Raw genomic sequence first — 18,136 nt, forward strand, 5'->3', positions numbered from 1 at the left:
TATAATTTTCATTTCAGTTTAGTAAATTAAATTCGTTTTAATTTAGTGCCAGCCAAACTTATAGGCTAATCACACCACTGGATGGCAACATTTTCATAAGAGGGGTTACATAAGATAAGAACTTCTGGAAAGCTTGTTAGTGTGTAGGTAGGTCTGACAAGTGATGAATCGATATGCATGTGTTCTGGTATTAAAGTGATCTACTGTGTTGCATGCCTCGGACTTCAAATGTAAGTAGGCCTAACACTGTTTACTTTGACACACTTCTTGGCTCCACAGACTTTTTATCCCATTTTTTTTTTACTCACATTACAACACTAAGGGCAAATATTCCATTCGAAGTATAAATCCATGTGTAAATAAGGCCTACTGTTCAGACTTATTTTGTCATTGTAAAGATAAAAATAGATTGATTTAGTTTCATTCATGTAAATGGATATTCTCTAATCCAGTGAGCCACTCCTTCAATAATGTTGGGTTTCATATGTGACCTCATACACTGACAACACTTCCAGCCATTCATCATTGTATTAGTAACTCAGGCGATAGTATTTTAGTGTGACATAAGCTGTGCTAAGAAAGAGGAAGTGATGTGATGTGATTCATGGCTCAGCTGCAGCATCCTTGAATTCTCTTTCCAGGCAGGAAATGTAGACCACCAAAGCAGAAAGAATGTCAGTTGTAGCCTTTAATCTATAATTAATTCAATGATCTCCGTTTTCTTAACCACATAAGCATACTGTATTTGATGCTTGAATTTAAAATTAAATCTTTAATTATTTTTATGAACATAAGTAAATTAAACATAAGTATAACTTTTATATGATCATATTATTAATATATTAAGGTAAACTTTTATGTGTGTGTGTGTGTGTGTGTGTGTGTGTGTGTGTGTGTGTGTGTGTGTGTGTGTGTGTGTGTGTGTGTGTGTGTGTGTGTGTGTGTGTGTGTGTGTGTGTGTGTGTGTGTGTGTGTGTGTGTTTTATATATTGTGTTTTATAGGTTCCATATTTTAAAAACAGGCTTTCGAGGAGCATTTATTTGAACATTTATCAATCACATTGCATTATATATTTGCTTCCCAAAATAAAAACTACAGGGCTTTGTCTTTGATCACATATAAATATAAATTTCTAATACTTATTATTGGGAGATATTGCGTGATGACTGATATTTATATATGATGGATATTTTTATAGCAGTCTGCTATAAAACAGACTAAAATATTTTTCTGACTATTATTTAGGTCACCTTTTTTACTCAAAGAAATCAAACTTTTTCATCATGACCTTTGTAACTACTTCTATTATAATATTGATGGTGAAAGTGATAGGCCTATACATGGAGATTCAAAAACAAAACAAATTAGAACAGGTTCTGCTTCGACAAGCTCTGTTCAAAATGTTGACAGACGGGATTCCAAAAAGTGTTCTCATTGTTATTCAACCATGGCAATAAACTCAAACACACAAACAGTCCCTGCATAAGTCCTACTCTTATATTTCGTCTCACTTTTAAAAAAAATTGCATCACCTATTTTGTTAAAGATTCTCATTACTTTTTTAGATGACCAATTGCCTGGTTCCAGCCACACTTTTACTCCTGATTCTTCACTTGAGTTAGGTTGAAAAATCAAAGAAAATGAATGTGAAATTTTGTTCTGAAAGGAAAACAATGCATAGGCCAAAGGCAGCGCTCAGCGCTGCGTTCATTCACTATTACAGCTGTTGCCAAAGCGCTCCCATGTAAAACTCACGTCACTTCCTTGCCCATCCCTAAAGGAAAAAAAAGAAATATCGGAGAGAAGAGCGACGCCAGAAAAGTCTGTAAAAGAAGGAAAGCGAAGATATTTAAAGAAACATTTGGTTCAAAGAGGAACAAATAGGTACAGCCCCGTTGACAAGCACACGGTGATCAAAGTAAGTCTAATTCCCTCGTTTTAAAGGAAACCGATTCGGTAACTCCGTTGGGCGCGTAACTTTTGCAGTTACTCCCACTTTAAGAGACATTCATTGCATTAAACTATACTATTTGAAACACACTTTTGATTTTTGCTCTATTACAGTTTCATTGGACAGGGCGACGCTTTCCTGGGCAACAGGCAGGTCTTCTGCTTAAAATTGAAATACCACTGGTAAGATTTAACGTGGCTGCAACTCTATTTCGTTTTCATCCAGTGTATAAATGTATAAAAAAGTTGTTTTATAGTATTTATCAGTAGAACTAACCTCATAAATTGTATTTTTATCGTATAAGTTACCCGTGGTGAATAGATCTGGGTAAAGACGCCCCGCTAGAATTAATACCCTTTCCAGCTGTTGCAGTTGTTTATGAACAGGTCAGGAGATATAACGCATATCGAATACATTTCTTGGATGATACCAAAAGTTGATTTTTAACAACTAACGTTAGGCCTATAAAGAGTAAAAAAAAAATACTTTTTATTTCATTATTAAGTATTTTGTTTGAATTTTGAAGTATTAGAAACTATCCACGAGCTTCAAAAGTAGCCTATTCTATAGGCTCCATAAACGAGTTACATTTCTGTGTGTCAATTATTTAATTAAATTAAGTTTTAAAAAGATGTAACCGCACGTTCATAATGTTTCTCAGTCTCGACCTCGCGAGAATGCTCGAGGCAAGAATGCTCTTCACATACAAGTCCGAGCTTGGATTTGGCGTCTGTCAACTGCTTTTTTCACAACCTTTACGCAATCATAGCTCTGTTTTGTGCTACGTGATGATTTCATACCTGATGATTATGGATAAAATATGGAAATTTAAAGATTTAAGACCACGAGTTGTATATATAATCTCACCTCACCCAAAACAGAGCAGTTAAGTCACTCTGTGTGGAAACTTCAGCATTTACAGAGAAATCAGTCTGAGGAAAGAAATGTAGGAATGACAGTAACTATTTTATAACTGTTTCACTAACTATAATATAATAAGTAATATATAATATTCTGATATATATATTTATGATTTAGGGGATTTAGGAATGTGAATATCGAGCAACAACCAGCATATAATATATTATACACAGCCTTGCCAACAACAAAAAAGTAGCCTAGCTGTTTGGATTTAAATAGGCAAATGCTTGATCTATGACTGGATCATTATTGCTGTGATTATTATGTTTCTAGTATGTTATATGTTTGTTAACAGTTCTTCTAACCCTAATTGATGGAGTGTGTAGCTTTTCCTTTCTTAAACAACCATGTAGGAAGAAACATCATGGACATATTTCAGGATGACAAAGCCAAGATTCATGAGGCTCAAATTGCGAAAGAATGGTTGGGAGGGAGTATGAAGAATCATTTTCACACATGAATTGGCATCTCTGAGTCCAGACCTTAAATTCATTGAAAGTCTTTGGGATGGACTGGAGTAGACTTCACAAAGTGCTTGACTCTTGCATTGCCAACACAAGATCTTGACCAAAAATTGATGCACCTCTTGATGGAAATAAATGTTGTGATGTTATTTCCATCAAGAGGTACATACATTTTTGGTCAAGATCTTGTATTGACAATGCAAGAGTCAAGCACTCTGTAAAGTCTACTCCAGTGTCTTCCTACATGGTAGTTTAAGAAATGAAAAACTACAAAAAAGCAATAACGATCCAATCATAGACTCTTAAGCATTTGAATTCAAACAGTGAATTTTGTATTTATTTTTTGCCGGGCAATGTAGTTGTATTAAATGTTTTTATTACACCTTTCCCTTCATCTGACTTTGCAATTTCGTTTCACAGTTGCTACCATGCCTCTCCACAAATCATCTCGGACCCCTCGTCTGGACCCCACCATGATCTCCGCTCCCCTGGGTGATTTCCGTCATACCATGCACATTGGTCGTGGTGGAGACGCTTTTGGTGACACCTCCTTCCTGTCCACCCATGGCCCCTCTAGTCCTAATCCCAACTCTGTGGAACCAGTCGGGGCAGCCACTCTAGAGACCACAGACATTCAGATGAACCATAACGATGATATTGAATATGCAGAAGATACCGGTCCAAGTGAGCTCCGGCACGCTGATTCAGTTTCCTCTTTTGACCTCGACTTCGATTTAGGGCCTTCGATTTTAGGAGATGTACTGGGAGTGATGGATGGACTGACCATGGGTTCTCGCAAGGACAACGAAGAGGTGTTTAGTCCCAGCAAGAGCACAAGAGATGTGATGATGGTGCCAAGGAGTGCTGCCAATGAGTTGAATGAGAGGATGAGAACGGAAAGTGTGACCAAAGAGGTGATCCAACTAGATGACCAAGTGAACGAGATGAATGGCGTGAAATCAAAAGGGCTCAGGCCTAAAGTGCGATTCAGCGACAAACGTGATGAGATCATCGGTCGACAGGAAGTAATTGAGGGGCTAGACGTGGAAGGCGAAGAAGAAATGAGCCCAAATAAGGGGACGCAGGAGATTAGCGGGAGAATGGTTTACGACAAAGACCCAAGACAAGCAGAGATGGTTAATCGGAAGGAGGACAACTCTCCAAGCCCCCCTTCCTCAATGAGCTCAGAATATGAGGGAGTCTCACCGTTGGACCGGAGGAGAGAGGACCAACATCTTTTAGAAACAGATTCAGAGGAGGAGGGTGTCAATGGAGAACAAGGATACACTTTTGAGGACGAGTTTGATGATGAGATTGGCCTATAAGAGGACAGAGCGAGTGATTTGAGGACCAAAAATAAGTCATTAGCGTCGCTGATGGAACATGTGAACTGAATCATGCTTTAAAAAAATCCAAACATGGAGAATTAAGGAAAAATTCCTTCTTGAGGTAATAACTGGACTATTTGGAACTCTCTTTTCCACACTTTTGAAGTTTACGATGGTATTTGCTCATTTTCAAATCTATTTTATGTAAGAAAGACAATGTTACGGTTTTGTCTTTTTATTGGATTTTATAAATACATATTTTGAGAGTCTCCCATGGAAAGTGTCTTAAAGAATATCCCAAGACCAATTTTCTGCATATATTTCCCAAGATATATAAAACTGTTTATTATTTTCACGTAATAGCTCTGTTATAGGGCACTTTACCTTCTTCAGTTAACTGGATACAGCTTTAATCTCAATGGAGAGTGAATACCTGCAGTACAAAATGGAACAATAAGGTGATGCTTAAAATAACAGTCAACTCTTTTTTCTTTTTTTTTAAGCCAAACACCACATACAAAGTTATTAATTATTGTTTATGTAATGGTTATACACAGTGCCTTACAAAAGGCACCAAAAATGTTTTCCATCCTTGTCTTACTTAGTTTCACTGAAAAGCCAGCGAAGAAGCTTTTCTTTTTGTGGGAAGATGCAAGGTTGCTGAATGCATTCACAAATGCTGGAATTTTCTCTTGGGAGTTTTCATTATTATATATATATACATATCCTAAAATGCAATAAGCAATCAGATTGCTTTTTGTTTTAGGAGATGTAGTCTTTAAAGTCCCTGTAAAGTCAAAACTAAACATGTGTTCTGAGTTCCTCACACCACAGATAAATGTGTTATTAACCACCCAGCCAAATTTGAATCATAAAAAAATTCGGGAAGTACATAAAATAGCTTATAAAAAACCTGAAAAAATGAGCAGCATTCTCTGCTCTCAAACGCTGGGGGTGTGTCCGCTGTCGGCGCCGAAACCACGCCCACTCGCGGGAAAGCGGCAGTAGCAAAACAAGACAACACTCACTGATCACGAGCGTCTATGATCACAACGCACCAGATGTCGGCGGGACGGGAGGATGAAGGCTTGGGCGGGGGATAGTCGGTTCTGCAGCGGATTATCAGTGAATCCCAGTTGTCTCCGGTGAAAGTTTGTAAAACGAACCGGTGTAAAGTCACTGCAGAGGTAGGTGTCGGTGATGATCCTCAGCTCTCCATCAAGGCTGCTGTTCACAAAATTAATCCACCTCTTCGTCGTTTTTGTTTTATAAGCTGTTATGTAAGTTGTTGACTATAGTAACTAACAGTACTAACAGTAACTCGCGATCGAACTTTTGCGAATGTGCTCTAGTTATGATCGTGTTAGGGGAGGAGCCAGGCTCGGTGGCTCCAGTGCGTCATCGAGCCACCGTTTTAGCCCCGCCCAGAAAATCCTGAACACAGCAACGGTGAAAAACTGTTTAACGGTCTAACTTCTGAATTCAGTACTTAATAGTTCACAGTCTTTGTAATGTGTTTCAGCAATACATTTCTAACATTTATAATGTGTTTAGAAACAAATCTCAGAATTGCCTTTACAGGGACTTTAAGTGTAAAAATGAAATGCACACAATATAGTTACACACTACAAAATAGCCTTAAAGTGCAACAAGTGCAAAATGCATAGTTTTTTAACTGTGAATCAAAAAAGCTCATATTCTGGTTGATCATTTGAGTGTAGGTTTTGACCAGATTCATAAAGGGAAGCATGAACAGCTTTAATAGGTTGCTTTTATCTTGCTTTCACATTTGTATGATTTAAATGCTAAATAACAGACAATCAGTAATTATTTTACACTCAAAACCACTCTGCCAATTGAAATAATGTAGATAGACCAAAATGTGTAATTAAAGTTTTAGAAAACTGTCAACTGGCATTTTGTATTCTTTGAATGTGCTGATTGAAGGTAAATGCATTTTTGTAATGCTATTTCTATTGATATATATTTTATATTTTAAAATCAAGTAAATAAATGAATTCTTTACTATCTTTAACTCCCATTTTATTTTGATAGCATCAGTGTGGGAACATTTTTCCTGATGTTATATGTATTAATGCATGTTTGGATGTGTAGGTGGATGAATAGATGGATTTTTAGTTGCACTCAAAACTTTTCTGAATAATTCTAAATTACGTTATGGATTTTCTTTTACTCCTTTTACAGATGCCACATACATGACCATGAGTCCAGAATTATTTGTTTTACAGAATCAACTAAGGATCAAAGTAAAAAAAAAAAAAAAAAAGCTACCAACTGCTGGAAGTGGAGTATTTACAATTGTTTTTTAAACAAACTTGGCCAAAAATTAAACAAGCCATTTCTTCATACCTACACTGGAGGGCATCCTTCTATATTAAAACTATTTCCTCTTTCCAGTCACTGAATTCATTAGATATCAGTTTTCACCTCAGCCTTGAGATACATAACCTAAATCTAGGATTATCAAATTTCCTTCAGTACTCTTTAAAGTTTAACATTAAAGTGCATTAAAAACATTTGTCTAAGGCAAAACATAAAGAAGAAATTTATGAGTTCTCTCATTTTTTCCATGAAGAAATACATTTTCCTGTTTATTCTAATATGTAATGTTACTATGGTTTTAAAAATGAACCTTAATTCAAACCGGCAGTCTGCTTTCAGACTGAAAGACTAAAATATCTTCCTCTGTTATGTCCATCAAGTTGCCTGAGAAAACAATTCTAAACTTTTTTTTAACCCAAAAGTGGCTCTATGCTGTTTTTATGCTGGTTTTTAAAATAATAGATAGTAAATAGTTAATAAAACCGACAACCAACAGACTAGATGATGATTCAGAGTTTTAACGAGCACAAATTAGTAATTTGTCACATACAATTACATAATTTCTGTCTCAAGAACTTGAAAAATTGGTTCCACAAGTAGAAGAAAAGGGTGGGGAAAATGACAAATGCACACCAAGATGTTCCATTCATCCATCTATGTACATTTAAAATTATACACATGCACAGTCTGCCTGAAACAAATCTGTCCAATCTGTCTCTCTTTCACTCTCTGTCTCTATCACACACACACACACACACACACACACACACACACACACACACACACACACACACACACACACACACACACACACACACACACACACACACACACACACACACACACACACACACACACACAGTCAGTTAAACAGAAATAGTTCTGAAGATGTTGAATCCTGACAGCGCTGTGGAAATGAGAACACCAGGAATCTGTGGGTGCCAGTGGAGCTCCTTCACTTCTTTCTGGCCCTGGTGAAGGAACAGTAGCTGTGGTGGTAGCTGTTTTAAGCCCTCTGCCTGTCCTCCCACATCACATGATTCCACTGACAGATCCCATTGGCTAATGACGTCATCAGCTCCGGAGGCGGCAAACACACTGGAGTCAACAGGGCTCCACTGCACTGACGTCACAGGTGCACTGTGCTGCTTAAAACTGGCCACTGGACGTCCAGACTGAAAAAAGAAATGCATGCGATCAGTAAAAAAAAACATCTACGCTACCAATTAAAACTCTGTGATCAGTAAGATTTTTTAAAAAGGTTTTCATCTAGCAAAAACTAATTAAATGGATCAAAAGTGACAGTAAAAGATTTCTATTTAAATAAATTATTTTATATTCAACCTGGTAAAGAATACCAGGACTGTATTCTGAAAAGTCCTGTCATCCTGTTTTAATACTACTACTTCTACTACTAATAATAATAATTGTGACACTGGAGTAATGACTGCAAAAAAACACAGCTATAATATCACAATAAATTACGTTTCACATTATATAAAAATAGAAAATATATTTTTATTGTAATAATATTTTACAATATTACTGTAAATGCAGCCTTAAGGCCCGGGTATACTTCACTTACCGCGCCCGGACGCGTCACGCGCGCAGCCCTGTCCGCGCGTCTTTCAAAGTATACTTCACAACGGATGCGCGCGGATGATCGCGTTCGACACATGCGCGGTAAAAAAAGTGTCTATGCTCTACCAGACATCGGAGGGCAGCACTGAGTCCTGTCATCAACGGGACATTCGCTGGGCATGATCGGAGAAGAACTGTAGTGCATCCACCATTGCAACATAGTTTGGAAGAAACACTGAAGAATCAAAAATTCTCTCTTTTTTTCAAGTGTGTTGTTTTTAAACCGGTCTTTGCACACTCTTCTTCAACGGCTGAAGACTGTGCTCAATACTGTGCGTATTGCCACCTAGTGGACTCTTCTGTACTGCTGGCGCATGCGCTGTTGCACGCGGACCGTCCGCGCGGTCTGAAAATTTGGGCTGCGCGCGGACGGGGTGTGCCCGGGCCTTTAAGGCTTGTACCAAGCGGCAACCTCCCGCAGTTTCTCTTGAAGCCAATACGGAAGTGCCTTAAACTGCAATTCATCGACTGGCCACTAGGGACAGGCTCCAGAAGGGAGCAGAATCTCATTGAGCCCCATGTTAAAATGCCCAACTTCACAGCAGAATAAAACATATTTACAGCCTGGTACAAATTGTGGTTTTGGTCTATACGGCTAATTTTGCCCTTCATGACAACTGTGAGGGGGGTGAATTTTTTTATAACTCATTTGTTTACCAGTCCTTCCAGAAATTTTTTTTTTTCAAATTTCAAAAAGGCTTTTTTTTGTGATTGTTGCGGGCAAAAATCCTTGATTATGCGGCACGTTTTCTTAAAAAATGCGATGAAAAATGCGGGATATTTATGCAATTTCATGCGATAAAATTGCGGGAACTTGCAAAAACTGCGGTTTGATGAGAAAGAGAAAAAAAGCACTACATCACAGAAAGTGCTGGAATATTTAAGTTCTCATCTTGTTTTATTGAAGACCTTAATAATGGCTCAAATTTACAAAACATTTAGTCAATCAAGTTCTGTAGCTTTACAAAAGGAATATGCTACAACTTCTGAAAAAATTAATAAATAACTTCCTGTTTTACAGATGTCGCTATACAAAACAGACATTTGAGTGCTTCCAATGCACAAAGTGCAATCTCTTAAAGGGTTAGTTCACCTAAAAATGAAAATTCTGTCATTAATGACTTCCCTTTATGTTGTTGGACACAAATTAAGATATTTTAGTTGAATTCCGATGGCTCAGAAAGGCCTCCATTGGCACAATGTACACTCTCAAGACCCATAAAAGGTAGCCTACTAAAGACGTCGTTACAAAGTCCATCTCACTACAGTGGTTCTACAATAACTTTATGAAGCGCCGATAATAGTTATTGTGTGCAAAAAAAACTAAATAACGACTTATATAGTGATGACTGATTTCAAAACACAGCATCATGATGCTATGAATCATCGAGTCGATTCATGATTCGGATCGCGTGTCAAACTGCTGAAATACGTGACTTTGGCGATCCAACCCGCTGAATCGACTCATTGATTCATAATGCTTCAAACCGCTGAATCAACTCATTGATTCATAACGCTTCAAACCGCTGAATCGCCTCATTGATTCATAACGCTTCAAAGCTTCATGATGCTGTGTTTTGAAATCAGTCAGCACACAGGGAAACTGCTTTGCTCTTTTGCTGTTATTTTTGTTGGCCAATGGGAGTTTGTGCTTCATCATGGTTTCACCGGTATCTATGGTTTCTCCACGGGGTTTGAAGCTTTTCGATGACGTTCGCGTCGGGTAATCACGTCACTTCAAAACGTTCCCATGGCAATAGGCGGAAATGGCGGCTCTTGTGTGAAGTAAACTTTTCAAGAAAATTTCAAAAGAAAATTTTTCAACTTTCTGCTAATATATATGACTTTTTTTGCAACGAAAATGCGGGGATTATGAAATCATGATAGCCCCGCATATTTTGCACGCGGAAATAGGCAATTTATGCGGCGAAAGTGCGGCGTATTTGAAAAAATGCGGCCCCCGCATGAATATGCGGACTTTGGATGATTATGCGTTAAATCACGCGATCGCATAATCGCGTTTTTCTGGAGGGACTGGTTTACATTATATAAAGCATTAAAGTTCTGCATAATTAAGGGCGTGGCTACTTCGAGTGACAGTCGGAAAGCCATTTATCTACTGTATGTTAGTCATCGCGTCACTTCAGCTCCGCCCACGTCCCGCCTTTTTGCCCATTTTCTGTTATCCGGGAGTGACGCGCTACCAAGATGGCAACGGCCATCTCGTCCATACTCATCAGAACCCTATGGGTGACTTCACGGACACTACGTCCATATTTTTTTACAGTCTATGGCTTGTACACACCGGGACAAATATCGCACGCGCTTTTCGCCAGCGTTTTTCATGACGTTTTTCGGCGCGTCTTGAGTGTTCACACCCAAGTGATTTTCACTGGCGATGCGCCAAGTGAACGTGCATATTCAGTAGATAGCACTCCCGGTACACAAGGTGGTGCTGCGGCACTTTACGCTTCTGACACTCGCTTGTCACACAGAAGAAGAAGAGAGACAATAAATCTGTGGTTTTGGCAAGCACATAAATACTATGTCTATGGCCAAAACCATTCACACACTTTTTGCTAACTGGCAAGCAGCATTAGCAGCTCATCTTCTTCTTTGTCTACTTACTACTTCTTCGTCGTATCAATGTGTGCTCGGCAAGACCGATTTTGTGCTTGAGCGCCACCAAGTCGTGTTTTACTGTCACTTCAGCAGCTCCAGGCACGTGAACAAAAGCGCAGATCTCATTGGTCAGCCAGTTTTTAACACGGCGCGTCAAAATAAAAAACGAACCCGAGGCGTTTTTTTTTTTAAATGACGCTTTTACGCCTGCTGTTTTGCGCGTCGGTGTGCACACTCACATTGGCGCCCATTGTTTAGTCACGAGGCGTTAAACGTCGGCGATAAACGCGTGCGAAAATCGTCCCGGTGTGAACAGGCCTTTAGTGGTGAGCATAAGATACTTTTTTCAGAAATCCTTCAGACCATTAACTATTCATAGCTATATATTTGAAAAGATCCTAACTTTACAGCATTTTTCACATTTGTCTTTAACTTTTCACAGTACTGTAGTTTGCAGGTAGGTTGTTCCAAACATCCGAACAATATACCTGGCAAACAGTTCTGCTATGGGTTTATATGGCATCCATTGCTTTTGTCTCTTCACATGATCCCAAGCTGACTCGTTTCGCTTTGGCATTTTCCTTCAGTTGGAAAATAAAATATGTTATTATTTGTTGCCTCTTGCTCATGCTCACCTGGAACTGCCTTAAATCCCAAACTTTCAGGAGGCCATCATCTCCTCCAGACAAAATAAATGGTTCAGTCCGGTTCCAGCTGATAACATTGACATCTGAAGAATGAGCCTCATTGGCTGAAAGCATAGAATTAGGTGGTGCTCTTAGGTCCCAAATGCGAATGGACTGATCCATGGAGCAAGATGCAAAAACCTGGGGGTGAGAGTGAAACACTAATTTAGACATTACATCCTCTTGTTGTAGAAAAGTATCTTAAAATCATCTTTCTCTGTTGACTGACACACCGTGGCTTCAGTAGGTGACCACTGTAGGTCCTCAACAGACTTGCTGTGCGAGCTGAAAGGTCGTTGGTCAATCTTCCAAGTCCCACCCTCCTGTGGCTCCCAGACATGAATGTTCTTCTTGCAGTCGCCGCTTACCAGGCGTCCTAAGGTAGGTAAACATAAAATGATTTGAGTCTAAGTCAGTTGTTCCTTTAGTCTAGAGTAGACATCTATTTGTATATAGATAAGACACTGTTCTGTCTGTTTTATACACTGTTACACCAATTATTATGCAAGGGACATATCAGTGGGATTTCAGTACAATAAACATTCAGATTTATTGTGTTTGTTTCTCATATCTTTTTAGATAACTGGTGTCAATCTCAGACAGGCTTGTTAAGAAGTTTGCCAGGTCTACTTAGGTAAATGGACAACTTACTTGAAGAGATTGGGGAGGAAGAAAGATCTTTCTGAAGATGAAAAGCATTAAATGGTTCAATGTTATGTAAAAGGCATGAAAACAACTAATATTTTGTGAAAACTGAACCGAGATTATCAAACTTTGTGTGAGCGATTTAGAGCACAGAAGAACTCAGACAAAGGCTTATTTTCTGTCAAACTAATTAATTGTATTAAAAGGGCAGACCATACATTGTAGTACAGCGTTCATTGGTGAATAAAACTATTTAAAAATGAGTCTTAGGCCACATCCAAACGAAGCCAGAGCTTTCCCTATCCAATCTTTTTTTTCCCCTCGTCTCAGGAAATATCTGCATACAGACGAAACCACTGAAAACCGACTCAAAACGATGTAGTATACATGCCAGGCCAGTATCTGGCGCTGTAATTCTGCCACAGAAATACACTAAAAACAGAGAAGAAGAGTTGTGGCTAGAAGGGGTACTACAACGGTCGAAGGAGGGGCAAAATCTCACGATAAAATAACAATAAATACATTTGCTACTCACCAGATTGTGTATTATTAACACCTACACCTACCCCTACCCCAACCCTAAACCTACCCTTACAATGCAAATACAGTAATTAAATGATGCAATATTGATGTGCGCATGCCCAGCTTTATCACTTCTAGTCTTTACCATGCGGTACGTGGTGTGACAACATCACCGTTTCACAAAATATACGTATTGGCTGTACACACGAAAACGCAAGAGTGCCGATTTCAGATTTATCCACTCTGGGTCCCGGTTTTAAAAAAAATACAGTTTTTTTCTGGCTCCTAAAGCGACGGATCTGATATGATACAATTTTTTTACGTATACAGCTTAACACGTGTCCATGTGGACGGGGCCTTAATGCATTTCTAAATTTTATGTACAACTGCCAGCCTGCTTAGAGAGGTTCTGGAGACTCCAGAGCTGTCCTTTTAATTCAATTAATTTGTTTGACAGAAACTTTCCTTAAAGGGGACCTAGTATGCCCATTTTTACAAGATGTAATTTAAGTCTCAGATGTCCCCAGAATGTGTCTGTGAAGTTTCAGCTTAAAATACCTCACAGATCATTTATAAATCCATGTTGTAAATACCCATTTCTGACTACAGTTAAGAACAGGCTGTTTTCGGGCATGTGCCTTTAAATGTAAATGAGCTGCTGTGTGCCGCCCCCTCTCCACATAGTTCCTGCCTCAATCGGATTCTCTGCCAAATACTAAGACATCTGCTTGGTTTTGATTATATATATATCGCGATCACTCTCACGGATAGCATAGTTCTTCTTTCATCATTAAAGTTTATTATTTCCACGCGTTTTAAAGCTATATTAGTTTAAACTTCTATTGGATCGTTTTCAGAGCGCACTTATCTGAAGCCCACGCACACAGACAACTGGCTGTCAGACATCAAGTCTCGTGAGTAACTTCTCTTTCGCATTTATGTTGTGTTTAAACTGTCAAATACACACAAGGGTCTTGTTCACCGTTGTCGCTTGCGAAAACAAAACAGTGGTGCCGTGGGTGGAAACGAGCAGATTAAGGGGCGGTAATATTATAATAAGATATTCCTACGTCAGAAAATCTGAGCGCCTCGTTTTTTCATGTGCTTGCAGAGAAAGGCTTACCAAAACAAAGTTACTGGGTTGTCCTTTTTCACATTTTCTGGGTTGGTAGATGCACCAGGGACCCGATTATAGCACTTAATCACAGAAAGAGTCAGATTTTTAAAAAATACGCCTTTATCTAACCGGGTTTCTTCTGTGCTCTAAAAATCACTCACAAATCTTTTAAAAGTTTGATCATCTCCATTCAGTTTTAACACAATATTAGTTGTTTTCATGCCTTCTGCAACACATTGCAACATTTCATGCTTTTCATCTTCAGAAAGATCTTTCTTCTTCCCCATATTGCATGAGAACTGTGACTTGCTCAACCTTTTTAAGCAGGTTTTCCATTTACCTAAGAAGACCTGGCAAACTATTTAACAAACATGTCTGAGATTGATACCAGTTATCTAAAAAGATATGGACAAATAAAACAAACAAACTAAAATCTGAATGTTTTTTTGTACTGAAATCCTACTGATGTCACTTGCATACTAATGTGGAACACAGTGTCTAAGGTCACAATCCATAGGTGTGTGAAGCGGCGCAGACTGATCGGTGTACAATAATAAAGCACCGTGAGACAGATCCCAAAGCATACAGAGCCACCTGCTCTCTAATCATTCTCATAGCACTTTGATGTTATACACCGATCGGTCTACATAGGGGTGTAATGGTTCTCGCTTAAATAAAATAAAAAATATTTTTTTAAATCGAACCGTACCATTCTCCTCGCATGGATGCTGTGATAAGACTTGTATTTGTGTGTATTTGTGTGTGTGTGTGTGTGTGTGTGTGTGTGTGTGTGTGTGCGTGCGTGTGTGTGCGTGTGTACTCATCCGAAGCGCACGCACATCTCAGACAGCGCATTATTCAAAACAACAAAAGACAAGGAAATCACTCACTGCTCTTGACTGAATAGCTTTTGTAACTTTAATAAGGATTAATCTATTCATTTATACACAGAAATATGCAATGTTATTTTACATTTGATTACTTTTTTCAACTAATGTTAGACCTACCTGAAAAAACTGAAAAGCACTGTTTATTTTATTTGCGCTGTTGCTTTTAGTTAGATAATTTGTTCTTATTTTCTTTATTTTTATTTGACAGTAGTCCCTTTTGCCCTGAACATAGCAAATATTGAACCGTGAGCAATTTGAAGCATTACACCCCTAGTCTGCACAGTGTCGTTTCATGGCAAACACACCTCATATTACCCACCTGGTACCTTGGGTGACCAATCAATGGCAAATCCTTCTGACATGTGACCAGTAAAACTGAAAAGGGGCGTGGCTTCCTTCTGTTGCTTGATGAAGGCCGACATCACTGATGAACTATGTACTGCCTCAAGCTGAGGTCGGAGGTCAAAAATCTCCACCAGGCCTTTCTCTGACCAGACAGCAGCCAGTGCCTGTTCCCCTCGCTGGGTGACCTATTCAAGTATAAAGATAATAACTTTAGATGAGTGAGAAAGTTAAACTGGAATACATATCTGATTTGTACTCAGCAAGAAGAGAAACATTCAACTGCTTTTTTTTCTCTCCAGCAAATTTTTTATTACATGTAAATATTTGTATGGACATAAAAAGATTGAACAACTGAGACAAACTGAACATATATATGAAGAGTAAATATGAAATTAAATACTTACTCTGACTCTGTTGATCCCGCCATAATGTGGCATCATGGCCAGTTCCAACTGTGGTTTCTTATCCTCATCTTCCTCATCTTCATCACTTTCTCCATCACTGCTTTCATTATCGTCTTCTTCTTTTTCGGTTTCATGAAGATTGTGCATGCGCATGACAATAAGCCTGGATAGAGATAGAGAAAATTTCATTATCTCTAGGTCTTTATAAGAAGCCAAAGAAAATGAAAAGTAATAAACTCTGACAGTTTTGTTGCCAGTTTACCTGTTGCTGAGCGCTGTGTCCGCCTGTGTACCAGCACAAAGCACCATAGAGAGAGGAAACTGCTCCCTCCCCTCTCCTTCACCATCACGCACCACATCAAAACTCAGACATGGGGCACCTGCAAAGGAAAGAGAAGTTCACCTATTATATTTGAAATTAAGAAGAGAGCAGGTATGGTTTTGAAACTGATACAGCTGGTTGTTAACGTAAAAGTTATTATATTATAATTCACGTTAATTGGGCTTCAAGACGTTCTCACAAAACCGGTCAAAATATCCAGGCCATATTTCACTCATTTTAAGAATAGAAAGGGGGGGAAATCAAAAAATTTTGCTCAAAGAAAAATGGATTTGATGAAGAACGCCTTAATCTTCCTCAAAACCCCATTCTCACTATCATATGACAAACATTATTTAAAAAAGTACTATTCATGACAACACCATTTGTTTCAGTAACTTTGATATTAAAATAAAAATCATTGTTTAGCTTTTATTGTTTAATTGTGAAACATTCTTATTGTAATACTGTGTTACGACATTGAGCATGCCAAAAGAAAAATGTCAGAATGCGTTAGAGTAATGAGAATTGGTAAATTCAAAATATAATAATACAAATAATAATAAAAACGACATTGCCATTAGGATATTGTGACAATATTTTCTGACATTTTAATTTTCAATGATTATACACACATAAGAAATACACTTTAGGGTGACATACCCAGATATTTCTTAGCAAAGATGTATAAAAAAAACCTGGTATCGTACCACTTACACACTGTAATACAAACACCATGGTCCTACATTATAGTTGACAGTACTTCAAACACTTTATTTTGTTGGTAGATTTGTGCAATATGTTGTATATACAGCAAACCGCATGTATACATAAATCGACCATGCTTGTCTGTGTTTTAGTGATCGGACATGTTCAGCAAACTGACCAGTCTGGCACTCGTGGTACAGGCGGTAAGCGGAGCGGTCCATCTCGAGCTCTTCTCCCGGCTGAAGCGCCTGCAGACCGGGGACATAAACTTTTTCCTCTCCGTCCCCGTTCTGTCCACCTCCCTCCACATCCTCCGCGTCGCTTCCACTCGCTTCCATGTCCTCAAACTCATCATCCTCCAGAGGCAACGTGTCTTCACCGGCCGCGGACATTTTGAGAGAACGGAGTATTTCCGCTCCACGTCACGTGGTTTAAAGCGCACGCCGTGCCCTGTACAGAGTTGGAAAGCACCCAGGTCCACGGGCTAGCGGGAACTGTTGTACCAGAGAGAGTGTTTTCCAGAAATCCTTCTTAATTATTATATCTGTAACATAAGTCATCTTGTAAAAATCTGGGCATTGAAAATCTGCCAGCCTATTTGTTCAATTCCACTAGATGGAATTGGTTAAAATGAACTAACAATGAAAAATGTTAATAAAGCATAATGTCAGTTACAGCATTTAGCCTACTAATAAATTATCAAAATCAAAAGTCGTATCGGTTAATATTATTTAGGCTAAAGGACTGTCTAACATGAACAAACAGTTGTATTTATAAAGTGTTTACAAAGACTAAGGCTAAATTCTGTAACAAATGTATTGCTACTAGTTGTTAGTTACTGATGTTAAATAAAGGGGCCTTATTGTCTTGGTTAGGTCTTCAAACCTGGCCAAGATGGCCACCAAGCTCTCTCATAAAAACCAACTGAAAAGTGCCCAAATTCCATCTAAAATGAGCCAAAAGACCAGCAAACCAGTTTAGGCTGGTTTAAGCTTATTTTATCCCCCTCCATAAAGGTTGGCGCTAGTTTGCATGTGGTTTGGCTTTATTTTGTGCTAATCCAAACAAACCCATTGCTGAAATGTAACAGGGAAACAACCTTGTTTAATTTAAACTAAACTGTAACTAAAATGTAATTGATTGCGTGTTGACTGGCAAACTGTGTTTTTTTATGTGTGTTTTCGAGATGTGCCAGCTATATTGTGGTAGGACAGCAAACGTGTGAACAA

The 18,136-nt window shown here is 38.6% G+C and overlaps 2 protein-coding genes across 4 annotated transcripts; one reads left to right on the forward strand and one right to left on the reverse strand.

Annotated features, from left to right (window-relative positions):
• The first annotated feature begins 1,754 nt into the window (after positions 1–1,754).
• Positions 1,755–6,695, forward strand: cdc42ep5 (CDC42 effector protein (Rho GTPase binding) 5). Of its 2 annotated transcripts, XR_013818091.1 has the most exons (4): positions 1,755–1,919; positions 2,066–2,134; positions 3,758–5,439; positions 6,247–6,695. XR_013818091.1 is itself a non-coding variant. In XM_079837927.1 (3 exons), the coding sequence occupies exon 3, from the start codon at positions 3,766–3,768 to the stop codon at positions 4,660–4,662; it is 897 nt and encodes a 298-aa protein (XP_079694053.1). In that variant the 5' UTR covers positions 1,765–1,919; positions 2,066–2,134; positions 3,758–3,765; the 3' UTR covers positions 4,663–6,695. The 2 variants fall into 2 exon arrangements, 1 of the variants encoding a protein (XP_079694053.1); XM_079837927.1 differs by having other exon boundaries at positions 1,765–1,919; positions 3,758–6,695.
• Positions 6,625–17,325, reverse strand: grwd1 (glutamate-rich WD repeat containing 1). 2 transcript variants are annotated; one of them, XM_079837926.1, is made up of 8 exons: positions 17,086–17,320; positions 16,143–16,260; positions 15,881–16,043; positions 15,451–15,661; positions 12,191–12,333; positions 11,907–12,098; positions 7,827–8,183; positions 6,625–7,743 (listed from the first exon to the last, which is right to left on the reverse strand). In XM_079837926.1, exons 1-7 carry the CDS (start codon positions 17,297–17,299, stop codon positions 7,875–7,877), a joined length of 1,350 nt encoding a protein of 449 aa, XP_079694052.1. In that variant the 5' UTR covers positions 17,300–17,320; the 3' UTR covers positions 6,625–7,743; positions 7,827–7,874. The 2 variants fall into 2 exon arrangements, with proteins under 2 accessions (XP_079694052.1, XP_079694051.1); XM_079837925.1 differs by having other exon boundaries at positions 6,691–8,183; positions 17,086–17,325.
• Positions 17,326–18,136: the final 811 nt, after the last annotated feature.

The sequence above is a fragment of the Gobio gobio genome, assembly GCF_949357685.1.
Source record: "Gobio gobio genome assembly, chromosome: 15".
NCBI classification, from domain to species: Eukaryota; Metazoa; Chordata; class Actinopteri; order Cypriniformes; family Gobionidae; genus Gobio; species Gobio gobio.

Coding starts and splice junctions, on each gene's coding strand:
- cdc42ep5 (XM_079837927.1), top strand. CDS start 3,766: ATGCCTCTCCACAAATCATCTCGGACCCCTCGTCTGGACCCCACCATG.
- grwd1 (XM_079837926.1), bottom strand. CDS start 17,299: ATGTCCGCGGCCGGTGAAGACACGTTGCCTCTGGAGGATGATGAGTTT. Junction 16,044..16,142: donor GACACAGCGCTCAGCAACAG/GTAAACTGGCAA, acceptor ATCTCTATCCAG/GCTTATTGTCATGCGCATGC. Junction 12,099..12,190: donor GGTCACCTACTGAAGCCACG/GTGTGTCAGTCA, acceptor TCTCACCCCCAG/GTTTTTGCATCTTGCTCCAT.